At 40.0% G+C, this 15,590-nt stretch overlaps 1 protein-coding gene across 6 annotated transcripts in view; it reads right to left on the reverse strand.

Moving 5' to 3' along the window:
• ASAP1 (ArfGAP with SH3 domain, ankyrin repeat and PH domain 1) overlaps positions 1–15,590 on the reverse strand; it is a 144,143-nt gene that overhangs the window by 107,684 nt on the left and 20,869 nt on the right. For all 6 annotated transcript variants that reach the window (XM_064154285.1, XM_064154286.1, XM_064154290.1 and 3 more), the window contains one exon: positions 10,340–10,426. In XM_064154285.1, coding sequence (XP_064010355.1) covers positions 10,340–10,398 — 59 coding nt within the window. In that variant the 5' untranslated portion in view covers positions 10,399–10,426. The remainder of the gene's footprint in view (positions 1–10,339; positions 10,427–15,590) is intronic.

A 15,590-nucleotide genomic window follows, 5' to 3' on the forward strand; every position in this document is an offset into this window, starting at 1 on the left:
TGGGTGGGAGCGGAGGAAGAAAGGAAGGAAGGGTCGGGGGTGCGGCGATGTGTGTGCTTTTCTCTCTCTTTTTAATCGCAAAAGCGCTTTTTGGTGGAGGCACACACAAGGTCGGGGGGTACCAGACTTCGGCTCTGTCCCCGACAGCAGGCCTCGGTCTGCTCCGGGACAGCGGATCTGCCCCCGACCCCGCACCACCCCAGGTCTGCAGCATCCCCGCTCCAGCCGCGCGTAAACCACGAGGCCAAGGCACCGAGTTGCGGCAGGGTTTTCTTAGTCTGTCACAGCCAGTCGAAGCCCCTTTGCATCAAGCCCTTGTGCTGCCGGCTTTTTGTGATGTAAAGCGTGAGAATTTCTTACAGCCGCTGCCGATGAAAAGTCACTGCTTTAAGCAACCCGACTGTAGGTTTTTACCCTCCTTTTACTTTGGCAATTTTAAAGAAACGTTGCTATGCCTCAGTGACACCCTTGAAGCTGCTGTTGCTGATCTGTATTACTAATTCTGAGCCTTTTCAAAGAGAATGGGAGAGTGATAGATGACTACTGACCCGGCTGGATGGCACAGCGATGAGCCCGCAGAAAGGGCAGCAGCAGCAGCCCCAGCACTGATCTGAAACCATCGCATCCCTGGTACCCTCCCTTTGTGATTTTTTCCACTCTGGCTTCCTCTCACAAGTAGTGATTCTGAACAAGTTAAAGTACGCTTTATCTGCTATTGCATCATGTAACTGACACACAACACTAATTAGGCAGGGGCTTCTTTTCTCTTTATTAAAGTGTAGATGTTGGGGGCCATATGTCCTTTTCTAAAGAATGCTAGGTCTCAGGAGGCTCAAGTAATTATGGTCATCTGCTGTTTCACTCTGATTTATTTAGCCTTATGTGTTTTCCCTCTCTTTGTATTTGGGATTCTCTCTACAGAAGCTGGCAAATTGCAGACTGGTAAATATTCTCAAATCTGAGCAATTGCAAATGAGCAATATTATGTGTATATATCCACTTCAAAGGATTTAATGTTCTGTATATAATGACCTATTCCTGTATTATGATGTGCTTAGGCTTCTGTATGCATTTGTAGGTAATTCTAATAAAATGCCTATACAACTCAAAAATAGTTGAAAGTATCAACAAAAGGCTGCAATGTCTGAGTAAGCGTAAACAGGAGCTACCCTATTTGTGTATACCCATAAAAAATATTTGTATGCTGTTCTGCCAGCAAAAACATGACCAGTACTCCTGAGAAATGGTCCTGCCTGAACATGCTTCTTTCATTTCATTGCCTTAGCAGAAGCCCTCCATATGGCCATGTGATTGTTGCTGCTGCTGCAGCTTCACATGATCCAGCTTTCTGGCATAAAGGCTTCGAGCTCTTACAGATGATTGTTAAACGTCATGAGACTCAGAAAGGTAGAGTAGGCAAGAGGAGGAGGAGGAAGCCGAGAAAAGAACTATGTGGGAGTTGCAGTGAAAAGTGGATTTGGGCAGAAAATGCTGAAGCACTGAAGAAGCGACTGAAGTGGTAGAAAGAAAATCAGATGAGGATCTTGTTCATTAACAGCAGTGGAGGAGGGAGAGAGATAAAGAAGATAAAAATGGCTGGTGGAATCCAAAACATCATGGAAAAGAGAGTGAAGAGCTGTCTGAGGATTGAGATCATGGAAGAATTGTTCATGGTGTCAAAACCAGCTGTATCAGTGTGCCTAGCCTGCGTGGAAACTCAATGGTGAGGGGCTGGGATACTGCCTGAGGGCCACACAGGGTCTCTGTGGCCATTGCCAGTAATTTCCTGCAGAATATCGATCATGGGCTGTCACACGGGGCCTTCTTGAGCCAGGCCTGTGGTCGGTGACTCAGCTACAGTGCTCACATTAGGAGTCCTCCTCATTCCTCTCTAACAGATTTCAAGTGAGGATAAATCCACTGCACTTACGGGAAAACTGGTTTAATTAATGGAGTGCCCTCACTGTTAAAGTGGAATTATTTCTCATCAGGCTGAGGTTATTGAACTTGAGGGACAGCCTTTGGGTTGTAAAATAACCTCATCTGCTATCCTAAACAAAGCCTGCCCGTCAGAGTAACAGAAGCTGAACTTGTGTTTTCTCATCAGGAAAAGCTCGTCTTTTAAAATAATATATATATATATATATATATATATATATATTAAAGGGAGAAGGAATACAGAAGAAAACTGAGAAGTAAAAAGAACAGCATAAGGCCTAGAGATGAAAAAAGGAAACTCAATAGCTACAGATCATAAATGACTATTAGTCTGCTTTTTTTTTGCCTTTTTTTTTTTTTTTTTGGCATTTCCTAATTTATTAACTTTATTAAAGAGAATATGGTGCTCAGGTTTGCTGCTTTAAAGCAGCATTTACTCTTCCACTGTACAAATGCCAGTACAGAAAGTAGCCCTATGGGCATGACCTCTTTAGGATTGGATTATCTTCACTTAACTTACTGGCAGCTGGGATAATTAATTAATGTAACATTAATAAAAAATAAGTTATACAACTTGTCTGTAAAAATTTACTTGCGTTTAAACCAGTCAAATTATATAACTGTTTTGGATAGCTGTTAGTGGATTTCAGATTTAACCATGTTTTCTGTTTTGAATTGCAGTTAGTATCTGATAGTCACTTCTAAGTTTATAAGATGCCCCTCTCTATAAATTGTCACTAACTGAAAGCACTGTTTCACTTCACAAATGTCAAAGAATAATGAGCAGAGTGTGAAAGTTATATTTCACAGCGTCTGCTCTAATGCTATCTTAGTCAGTGCTAGATTTTGGGGGAGGCTGTGCCACAGCCTTTTTCTCATGTAAGACTTTCCAATAGAAGTTAAGCTTACCTCACTCCTCTTGGTATTCTGAAGTGAAACAACTCTGTCCATTCTGGGACAAGCTAACTCACAAGCAGCCATGGAAAGCACACTTCTAGTTAAGTATACATGCAGTCATGCAAGTTACACCGTTGCCATTCCACCAGTGAGTCAGTCTAGGGATCCATTTGATTGCCCAAACTTTTGTACTGTGGTTGCCAACAGGAGGGTTAATTGCAGCAAACTGATAGTATTTTTGCAATCTTGATGGTAGTCACTGTGTTTAGGGAAAGGCTAAGGAACATGGCAATGACAGTACAAACTACTAACACAGGTGTTTTGCAATAAGCTGAATATTAACTATGGGTTGTTTTTTTTTCATTTTATAGTACTCTAGTCATATTTAGATTCAGATCATAAGTTCATTCACTAAAGCCAAGTAGTCATCAGCTGATGATGACTAGTGTCATCACTGTGAACTTTCAAACATTATAGATATGTGCCAGAGGTGAAGAGCTACACTGCACTTGCATGCTCTTCATGTCGTCAATGTGATTAATTAAGCCAAGCAGCAGTGAGGTAGAGAACATCAAGATTATCCTTCCACTACAGACAAGGAGACAGATCGAGGAGGCCACTGCTCTGCTGACCAAAATAGGGCTGTATTTTTTGGCTGTCTAGCTTTAGTCATGCTAAGTTGGCTCTTCAGGGTATCAGTTTCTGAGCTGCTCTGAAGCCTGTAGCAGACCTCCCACAGAATATGAGGCTGCCTATAGAGAACATCCCCAGGACAACCCCTGAGGCCACAGTTGCCTGCTGCACTGATAGCAAGTTCACAGATACAAACTCAGGTGTAGTATGACTGCTTGGTTTTTGGAAAGAAGCTTGACCCGAGTCCTTGGCTGAGCACCAAATATGCTGTCAAGTGTGCTCAGAAAGCTGCCTTCAGGGCCATTTGCAACCTGTCAGCATGGCAGTGAAGTGAGTTGTTAGCTGAAGAAGGAATTCACTGTGCACATGGCTTCTGTGCAGATGACTCCTTTTGATTAGTACAGACACAGTCATTCCATGATCTCACATGACAAATTTGTTTGAAAGAGATTACAGCACTTTGCAAATAAGACTTTACACCTACACTTAATTCTCTCTTGTAAGGTTCTCATCTTGGCTATTACTGCTCAAAAAAGTCATGTAGATCAGGCACTAGTGTTTAATTAAAACATTATATCATTGAAACACACATACTATTGTTAGTAGACTATATAGTTGTTCTTTTTATGCTCCTTAGCATCTTCACAAACATGGGGAATATCACCAGCTCAGCAGCAAATAGCAACAGAACTAGTGGTGTGCTACAACTCATCAGGAAAACATCCTGAGGCTATGCTGCTCTACTATACTGCTATTTTGAATAAATTTGTGGTTTGGTGTTACATTCATCCATTTCAACTAAACACAGCAGTCAAGCATTACTTCCCTCCTTCCTTCCTATCCCAACTCAACTGTGTGAGATCATGGTATGGCATAAAGTAGCCAGGGCATTTGATCCCTGATAAAGTTGAGGTTACTGAAGAACGCTTGTAGGTGGTAAATTACAGTTGCTACATTTTTACACTTTCAGGTAACTTCTCACAAAATGAATGCAAAATGCTTATTTAAATCTATGGCAATAAATGATAGAATATCCACATACATTTCTGAATATCAACTCTCCTCATTTGAGTTGAATGTTGAACTAGAGGATATGAGAAGCTACAAATCAACAAGAATCTCAGCAGGGTAAGTTTTGAGTTCGGTTTTGGAGTATTTCATGTGCTAAAACTTTGTTTGTTTGTTTTGTTAATGGAACTCCCGTGGTTTTGTTTTGAAAAACAAAACCACCTCATTTATGTAAAGACACTGTTTTTCATCAGGAAATGTTTAGTCAGGAGGAGTTTCACCTCCAAGGTCAGTGCCCTCTTCAGAGGACAGCCTCATTGGCTGACTAAGCCTTGTATGAAATGTAACAACTACATATTTTTACCTGCAGCATGTTTACACTTTTAATATCACCTAAGTGCATGATGTACTCATAGGAAAAGGCAAAGGCTATTTTAAACATTGAAGCCTACATCACACATTGTGACTGGTTCTAATTTGCATGAAGGGAACTTCTATGATAAACTACAAAGTGTTTTTGCTTGCAGAAGAAGGCTGTTGGATTTGACATTTGCAAACAAATCTTTACAGTGATTATATTATAGGGACAGAATAGTCAGGTAACTTTTCAGTCACAGAAAAATGTTCTTATCCAAATCATATTGCTGTACATAAAGAATACCAAAAATCAGATCTAGAAAACATGCTAATTATGATTCCCTATTTTTAAGCAAATAAGATTTACCAACATAACTTATGGACTACATGAGCTGCATGAACAATTACTGTTGTCACTGTGAATGTTTTGAAACAAGAATCAGCTGATTTAAATTTTAATATTGCCATCTCCAAGCATTTCTCTTTATTTGCTATCTAAAATTAGATGAGAAAACATAAGCAACTGTCTCAGAAATGACAGTATTAGTTTATAAGCCTCTTAGCACTAGAAATAGTGATTGAAACAAAAGGTCCTTTTTGCATTCTTTCAATATTAATATAGCAAGAGAGAACCCATTGTGTTTGCATTAGAAATGACATTTTGGTTACATTGAGAGCTTGCATTTTTAACACTATGTATACCAAACGAAAATGATTAAATCAAAACATCAGAAACATGCCACTGAATGAGTTTGCATCCTCTTTATTTGAATGTCCTGTGCGTGGAGCACGATTGGTAGGTAGGCTCAAATACCCATCTCAAAGGACAGCTGAAAATAACAGCACTGAAAATGAAGCTCAGCACTGAGTTACACAAGATTATGCTGACTAACTGCTGATTCAGTTTTGCCTTTGTTTTTTGGTTTTGTCATGCAAGATCAAGAGTCATGCAGACAAATACATAATGGCATTCCAGGCTGGCAGTAACAACAAGCAATGAGCTGTTCTCCTGCAACCTCTGCATCCTCCAAAGAGAAAAACAGCAAAATGCTCACCAGCAGCAAGAGGCAGCATGCTGAGGAAAGGGAATGAATGCTCTTTCTGTTGTTATTGTTGCAGGTGTACTGAACTCGGTATTTTTATTGCATGGAGGAGTTTTGTTAGAGATACTCATTTAAGGGAAGCACAGAACTGTGTTTGTCTGATTCAAATACAGCCCTTAAAATGTCTACAGGATATAAAAACCCAGCAGTACATTTTTTAATAAGAATCATATTTTGGATAATCCAAAGGTATCAAAGTTATGAATGTTGATGGATAAGAAAACTGCTAGTGCAGCCCCTGGCAAATTTAACTCTTGCCCATAGTCCAAATGGGAACCTGCTCATGGCTTATGGCAACAGTCACACAAGGACTGCTGACCCCACAGGAGCTGCTCTCCCAGCAGGACCCACAAATACTGTGTCAGTGAGGCTGAGGACCAGCATGGGAGAAATCTGTGCATGATTATCCTTGCATTCCTGACCCTGAGCAAATCCTTGGATTTTTATTGAGAAGAGCACAATGGACACATTAGCATGAGAGCCAGCCATGCCAGTGGGATTACAAACACAAGACAAAGGCAGTATATCATGAAGGGGTACTCTGTGGTTGCAACAAGAGAAATAAGTCTTTCCAAAGCAGGAACCATAGTGGATATCTTTCTTTCCCCCCCCCCCCCCACCCTTTTTTTTTTTTAATGAGAAGTAGCAATGACTAAAATCAGAGGATGAAGCTGCAGAAATGAACATGTTGCAGGGCAGCTGGCATAGCAGGCTCTCCAAAATAAAATGAGAATGAAATAAAGCTTCAACCCACACTGCAAACATTTCAATATTTTATTTTCCCCTCTGGAAATTATATGGCTGTGTCATTACCAGGCACATCTCTGGTTCTACCTAAGCTGCGAAATCTATGCTGGTGCTAGCATGCATCTTGCCTGCAGTGAAACTGGAGGCTCAGGCCAAAATGAACCTGAGAAGCAGTTTGAGAATGAAATAAAGGCTCTATAGACCCAGGATCATGTCCTTGAGCTGCCACTCACAGCTGTGACATGGCATTTGATCTCTGCACGCATCATTTCTGTATCTGTGAATGCAGACAATTACATGTATTTTTCTAGGTGAAAGCACACTGGGCTTTCCCAGACGAGTAGTGCTATATCAGAATTTGATATTTTTATTATGGATTTTATTGTGAGAGTTTCAAAAAACGGCTGAAGGATGAGAAGGGCTCTTGGGCCAAACAATTTCATCGGCATTTTATTGGACAGACAAAAAGGATTGGTGGGTAAATGAAGGGGGTTTCTTTCCACTAGTTGTTCATGATGAGAAAATGTAAAGGAGGGAAAATTAGTTTTGTGAGAGGTTTTTTTGCTTCCTAGCATCAGTGCAGTATTTAGAGAAAGAAGACAGACTGAGGCTTCATCTCAAATAGTGGTACACAGAAGTAATTTGTGGCTTTACACAGTTACACTAACTTTTCTAAGGCAGTTTGCAGAAATGCAGATGTGTGGGCCCACTGAGTTGAAGTTCGAAAGCTGGCTTGTAGTGTTGACTGAGCATACTTCATTTCTTAATTTCTTAAATAGCATCTCATTAGAGAAATGCTGGAAGTAAATCTGCAGATGTTGGATGTTATATAAAGGGTCCTCTTGACAACTGAACTTACTGGCACATCTGTGCTTCCCTTATATAAGCTTCTGTTTTCAAGGATGCGTCACTTGACCAGATTCTAGACTTGAAACATCACAGAAAAAATTCAATTCAGGAGTGATGTCTTTGGGGTTTTGGTGGAGGCTTTTTGTTTGGTTTTGTCCTTCTTGTTTGGTTTGCTATTCTTTTGCTCCTTGGATTCATTGTTTATTTTGTTATTTTTTTATTAAGGAGATCAGTGTGTTTAACAATATGTAAGAACTGAACTAATTTGAGATATATTTCATTTCACAGATTCACAGGCATCCAGGTTGGAAAAGACCCTTAGGATCACCAAGTCCAACCATTAACCCTACTCTCCAAGGTTCACCCTAAACCATATCCCCAAGCACCACATCCAAATGACCTTTAAATGCATCCAGGGTTGGTGATGCAACCACCTCCCTGGGCAGCTCATTCCAATGTCCGATCACTCTTTCCATGATTTTTTTTTCCTAATATCTAGTCTAAACCTACACAGTTGCAGCTTCAGGCCATTCCCTCCTGTTCTATCAATTATCTGTGAGAAGAGACCAGCACCAACCTCTCCACAATGTCCTTTCAGGTAGTTGTAGAGAGTGATAAAATATTCCTTGAGTCGTCCCTTAGTTTTTCAAACTAACCATTCCCAGCTCCTCCAGTTGCTCTTCTTAAGATTTACTTTCCAGGTGCTTCACCAGCTTCATTGTCCTCCTCTGGACCTGCTCCAGCACCACCACATCTCTCCTGTATTGAGGTGCCCAAAACTTAACACAGTACTCAAAGTGTGGCCTCACCAGCGCCAAGTACAATGGGTCAGTCACCTCCCTACTTCTGCTGGAAAATGCTCAAAGGCTTGTCATCAAGCAAAAAACTACTCAGATTTACAACTAGTGTCTAAATGTGTTGTTAAAGTAGACATTTGAATGTTGCAGTTGTAGGGTTCTGTTAAAACCCAGGATGCCACACAATCATCTGGAAGCCTTTGGAAACAGGTGTTGATGCTTGGACCTAGCCTCCATTGGGTCAGTGTTCACATGATACTAAATGAAACAAAGAAGTTCAGAATTTCAGTCTGAAAGTCCATCACAGCAGCTCTTCTCTGATTACTCATCTTCTTCTACTTTTAACCACTGAAATTAACCACTTGCTGTTTCCTGCTAACTGGCTGTCAGCTGACTACAGAGAAGGATGATAATCTGCTCATCTGTCCTGTTTGTAATGATTGTTTAATGCATTGCTGATCTCAGCAAATGTAAAAATTCTTCAGTTCTTACAACTTTAGTGGGAAAAGAAAAATGAGGAGAGGAAAGAGATGTTTGTTGTTCCCATGTATAAAAATGTCTAACCTTAATGTTGTTCTTTATTAAGAGTAAAGAGAAAGATCCTGTTAAGTATCCCAGTCATGGGAAAAGTTTCACTGATGTTTTGCACCTCCTCAGGAGCTGCAGTCACGACACAAATCCATAGAAAATCAGATTTCATTAATTTTGTCAGTCCTACCACAACTACTTGTGCTTTGTTTTATTCCTCCAAGAATATCCAGTAGGACAGAGACATTTAAATGCCATTTCAAAATAAAATAAGAATGTCCAGCTTAATAGCTTCATACTTTTCAAAATAGGATTGTTTGACTTTTGAACTCTTGCTTATTTGAGGCATCATGGACTTAAAAAGGAAAAAAATATGTGTAGCCATGTGACAAAGCAAATGCACCAAAGGAAGAGTTATTTGGTTTTCAGGAGATCAGCAGCAGTGATTCACTCATCTTGGCTGGGCTGCACCGCAATATGGTCAACTGTTTCCCCCGGGGGAGAAGAAAAGATGAAAGTCTCACACTGCTGTGATGGCCGTGCAGAGAACAGTGACCTGGGCCAGAATAGTTCCAGCCAGTGTACCAGGTAAAAAGAAAACTTCATCCTTAACTGTCAGTGGTATTGCGGTAGGGACTTCAACTCAGGCAGTCCAAATGTAGCTTTTAGTGGTTCAATGAAACACAGTAAACACTTTAAAACAAGGACATTCCCCTTCCAGAGACTGAATAAACAAAAGCATATTTAGACAACTGTGTGCTGTTCAGCACTTTACATGACCAGAAGCAAGTCCCTCCTCTTTCAAGCCTCCACACAAATCTTGCCATAGTCTTTTTAGGCAGAGATTTGTTGTTTCCAACGGTAAAACATCAGTTACCTGATCTAGATGTGTTGAACCTTGTTATAGAAAGTGTCCTTTTTATAGCCTGCTCCCCAGTCCAGATTTGAAATTTGTGAAAACAAAGCAAAATACACAATAATGTTAGTGTTTGTTCCACTACTTCCTCAGGCAGTGCTTTGTAAGGATTTACAGATTTATTGGAGTTTTAATCCTCCAAGGATCATAGGATCAAAGAATGGTAAGGGTTGGAAGGGACATCCAGAGATTTTTGAGTCCAGTAGCCCAGCCCATCACCTAGGGCAGGTCACACAGGAACACATTCAGACAGTCTTTAAAGTATCTAGAGAAGGAGACCCCACAACCTCTCTGTTCCAGTGCTCTGTCACCCTTACAGTAAGGAATTTTTTTCCTCATTCTGAGGTGCAACTTCCTGTGCTCCACTTTGTGTCAACAGGTTAGACTTTTTTTTTTTCTTTTAAATGCTCACTGTAGTAATGTACAAAGTGGTGTTAAGAAAAAAAATACTTGCAAGGTTTTTAATTGACAAAGTCACTTTCTTTCAGGCTCATTTGTCATAGATTCTCAACTGCTTTTTACACTTTAGATCAGTTTTTTATATTTATGTCTGTCTTCGTTCTTACCGATTCCATAGTGAATCTCTTGAAGAAAAACTTGAAAGCCTGGAAGCTGAAGATCTCATGTCTCATCTGTCACGACCAGAAACCTACCTAGATGAGGAAAAAAGATTGACTAAGTAAAACTGGCCAAAGCTATAGGACTGACAAGATTATTTACTCAAACAGTCCATTTGAAACAATGTATGTTACTGTTCAGTGATGGCAATTTATCATATCTTGTTTGATTGCTGCTTTTGATACTCTAAATGTAATTGTGGTAAACAGATTCATTAGAAATCTCCTGAAAATGACACCTTGTTAAAAACTGCTGCACAAGAGCTTTTTGTAGCTGGCAGGGAAAACTCTCAGACTAACTCAATGTGGCAACTACTCACTCAGCTGCACTGAGTGCAGAGCTGGTAAGATAGCTGCCCAAGTTGTCTGACAGGTCAGAAGACCCTGTTTTCAGATATTACTTCAATCTAACCATTCAAGCTGAAAACTTCCATGTCAGGTGTATGCACCAGACTGATCTGTTTTGGAAGATGGAGATATGATTTGAAGGATAAAGAGCCTGGGAGCAAGAAGCGGCCTGATGAGAGGGAATTCTGCATGTAGGAGAGGGGAGGGGTCTGTGGGGAGACGGTCATACCAGGACATGGGGAAGGGATTTCACACTTTTACATCAGACTTTGCAGCATTATATTGCAAGCTGTTTTCAGTTTAAGACTTGCATCAGTGTGAGGAAAGGAAGGTGCTAGAGACCCTGAGTAGTCTCTGGAGGAGGTGGGTAACACTAGGACACATCTTTAATGTTGAGACCTGATGGTCTATTCCATAGTAAGTCCAAAAGGAAGAAGATTGGCCAGGATTTAGGGACAAATATTAGTGCTGGTACAGAGAAGATTACTCAGAAGCTGTTGCCTTTTTAGATGAGATGATAAAGCAAGAAGGCTGGGAGCCACACGAGATAGAGGAATGTGGACCAGGTAGACTGGCAGAAAAGGAGGCATGACAAGGACCAATAAGGATGAGGCTGACATTGAACTAATCAGCCAAGGCAAGGACAGCAAGAGGGAGGCCCCCTCCAGATCACACTGTTTGCTTAGCCAGCATGTCTGTTTCCATTTGAGCACACCACCTTATTCCATAAGGCAAAGAACATCTCTTCTATTGGTTTGGGTTTTTTTTTTTCACAACCTTCTAAGAGAAGCTGTGTTGCTTCTGCTGACCCATTTCCCCAGAGACTGTTCTAGTTTGTTTTGTCCTGTTTATGTTTCCAAATATGTCATGTGGATCTGAAGGTTTGCCAACTCTTAACATTAAAAATAACATAAAATAATCCCTGTCTCCAAGACACATGGAATTCAATTAAAAATTGCAACATAGAAGATTTTTTGGATGGGATGTTACAGTATCTTTTTTTCCTTTCAGATTCTGAGCCTTTAGGGTACTGTCATGCGATGTTATCAGGAGATCTTTTGTTATTAGGAGGGTTAGACATCTCTTTAGCAAGTAGAATGCAGATTTTTACATAGTGTCTGCAAAGGATCTAGGGTTCTACCAGGTATGCCACCAGCTTGGTACCATAGGAGAAGAAATAGTTACAGTCACTGTCCATAAGGAAAAGGTGTATCTGTTGATATGAAGGCAAGACTGTAAAAGAAGTATCTACATTAAACCGATAATACTGTGCTTGAATATTACATTACACACAGAAAGAAAGTGGTAGAAGAAGGCCTGGGTGCTAGACTGTTGTTTTTTGTGGACTGGGAAAGGTAACCAAGTATCACTATCTTACAACAAAACCATAGCCACTGGCAACTCTGGGTTTAACTTAAACCATGATGATGTATGTACTTGTTCATAGAATCATAGAATCAACCAACTGCTGGCTCATGTTCAGCCTACTGTCTACCAGTACCCTCAGGTCCCTTTCTGCCTGGCTGCTCTGCAGCCACTGTGTCCCCAGCCTGTAGTGCTGCTTGCAGTTGTGGCCAAAGTGTAGAACCCTGCACTTGGCCTTGTTAAATCTCATCCCACTGGCCTCTGCCCATCCATCCATCCAGTCTAGGTCCCTCTGCAGGGCTCTCCTACCCTCCAACAGATCGACATCTGCTCCTAGCTCGGTGTCATCTGCGAACTTATTGATGCTGGACTCAATCCCTTGGTCCAGATCATGAATAAAGATATTAAACAGGACTGGGCGCAGCACTGTTTCTTGGGGAACACCACTAGTGACAGCTGTCAACTGGATGTGGCACCATTCACCACCACTCTCTGGGCTTGACCCATGTTGCTTAACTTTACAGTGTATCTGTTTAATGATATTATCCATCTCCTTAAGCAAAACATCTTCATGATTGTAGGCTTAGGTTATTCAAATCAAAACAACAAGAAGAAAAAAGTAATAGCTCCTTGCTTTCTAAATAAAATGCTGACCAAAGTTCACAAGTAACTATGATTCATATTAATTTCTGTTTTGAATTGGTGGTAATCTATTTTTCTTAAGTCCAAAAAGTCACAGAATTTCCTTACATGTGCTATAATAAGCTGCTGAATATTAGTTACTCATTTGCTATAGAAAGTGTTACCAGCATTTGTGGTTAGATCTCAGTGGTTCAGGATGACCCTTAATATCAGTCTCCAGCTCTTTTCTAGGCCTCTCAACACTAGAGCTGCCAGAAAATAAAAAGAAATAAGGAAGAAATTGCAGAATCACAGAACGTTAGGGATTGGAAAGAACCTCTAGAAATCATCTAGTCCAACCCTCCTGGCAGAGCAGGTTCACCTACAGCAAGTTGCATAGAACATTGTCCAGGCAGGTTTTGAATGACTCCAGAGATGGAGACTTCACCACCTTTCTGGGCAGGCTAAGCAATACCAAGAAGGGAACGTATTAAACTCTCTGAAAGAAGAAAAGTGGTCTAGTGATGAACATGTTTGTGTGGATTCAGTGCCTTGATTTGGTAACCCTGGAAATCAGTTGTTAGAGCATCATTCAGATGACAAACTCCTCAGGCTTTGTGCCCAAGTGAGTGTTCCTGGTTTGCCTTTTTTTTTAATGAGTAAAGAGTCTTTTGAGGCTGAATACAATTTTATTAAGCTCTTAACCCAATGACAGTAGACTGTGTCCGTGGTGACATCTTGACTCTGTTTCCTACTCAACCCCCTCAAAAAAAGAAAACCAGTGCTTCCCAACTGTCCTTGGCAATGTGAAGGTAACACTAACAGATTTGTGTAAAGCCCTTATATAGACAGTATGTGGATGAGAGTGGGGAGTGAATAGGAAATATAAACCCCATAACAGATAGAGAACAATGAAAATCTGGGAAAATATGATTGTTTTTTACTTAGGGACTCCTACACCTGACAGGAGGAAGACTAGCTGAGGCTTAAGAAAGAGGCCTGAGAACACGGTAACATTAGCAGCAGCTGGGTGACAATTCAATACAATGTGATAATACAATAGAAGATTCTGTTAGTGTTCAGATGAGGAAAGCATTTGTTCTTGTGCCTGATTATAAACACATACAATCATATTGAATTAATTGGTACAATCTAAGTGCTTGACTAATCCTAGCTCTTAACTAATAATTATAATGAGTTGAATCCCTGTATTTTTAAGCTTTTAGAACTGCTTAAATAGTGTGGAAATCCAATGGGTTCTCAGGAATGGAATATAAAAAGGAGTCAAGAAGTAAATCTTATCTAGGGATTTTGTAGAGGAGAGAAAAAGATCAGGAAGTATTTTTACATTCCTTAATTACCTGCATTTGATATTGTTTAAACTCTGTCTGATTATATGCATAAGTCATATAATGGCCTACTTTAGTCTGTTTTTTATTTTGGAGGATTTATGTTTGCTGTGTTGTTTTCTTTTTACTCTCATAATAGAATATACAATTTGAACAGCAATAATATAAATATGTATTTTCCATGTCTAATGAATATTTTTGTACAAATATTAACAAGCCAGTTTTCATGTATGCCTTAACTGGAGTTAACCTAACTAGAAAGATACAAACAATCAAAAGTTAATATTGTTTCTACAGTCACTGATGTAACAATAATAGTAGTTATATACCACCATGCTGAAAATCAACTCCCTTTGTGTCCACACAATAGTGTGAATCACAGAATTCTGACCTTGATGTACAAATGTGATCATGGAATAATTACAGCTCTTGTGTTTTCTGTATAAACAACCTCCTCATCTGGAAATTCTGTATGGTTCAGCTTCATTCTTCAATTCACAGCTAATGACTGAGCAGAAAGCTTTTATATACCAAGAAGTTTTCAAATGAAGCAGGTAGGAAAGAAAAAACTTATTTTCTGCAAAATAAAAACAATTATCTGATTATTTGAACTACAGATAATCAAGTCAGTGCTCTGTCTATACTTTGATGAAGAGAATCTCTTACTAATTTAAAGATTGCCTTCAAAACAACATTTTGCAAAGGCTATTGGAGCTATTTTCATGGACGCAATATAGAATTAAATTATTCAGTCCATGGTGATAATTGACATGTTCTTGAGCAGCTATGAGACTAAAGAAAATTGTCTTTCATTCGTGCCAAAATCTACTTGTTGTGTTAGTGTCTATGTTGGTATCATCCAAACAGGATGTGACAAACATATGTTCTTTGGCTTCGCCTTAATCCATGATTTGGATAACACTATTAAGATGTGGTATAACAAACTTTAATCACAGTATCACAGTATCACCAAGGTTGGAAGAGACCTCACAGATCATCAAGTCCAACCCTTTACCACAGAGCTCAAGGCTAGACCATGGCACCAAGTGCCACGTCCAATCCTGCCTTTCCATGTCTTCCTTTCAACTCAATGTTGGCTGCTCTCAAGGAAAGCAAGCAACATGCCCCCTGCTTTCATTGATTAGTAGGACACTAATGAGGTCTGGTGTTGTTTTGCATCTGAACACCTCACAGAAATTAGTGATTATACTTCATATATTTGTAGTTGGCCATGTATCCTTCTCATCAAAGATTGCCTCTGTAATCAAGACATAAACCAAAGATGAGCACATTCGGAACATCATGCTCATCTTCGGTCTGGGATCTCAAATACACAGTCAGTCTTTGATCACAAAGATGACTCCATGGCACCTTCTGCCAAACCTTTGCCTAGGTATCACTCTGCTGTTCAAAGTGCTGTGTTTTTTATGCCGCCTTCTTCAGTGTACACCAAGCAGTACCACTTTCCAACTTAGCAGCCTTGTGAAAATGCCATGGTTTTTACTGATGTAATACTG

This window comes from Pogoniulus pusillus, chromosome 14 (assembly GCF_015220805.1).
Source record: "Pogoniulus pusillus isolate bPogPus1 chromosome 14, bPogPus1.pri, whole genome shotgun sequence".
Lineage (NCBI taxonomy): Eukaryota > Metazoa > Chordata > Aves > Piciformes > Lybiidae > Pogoniulus > Pogoniulus pusillus.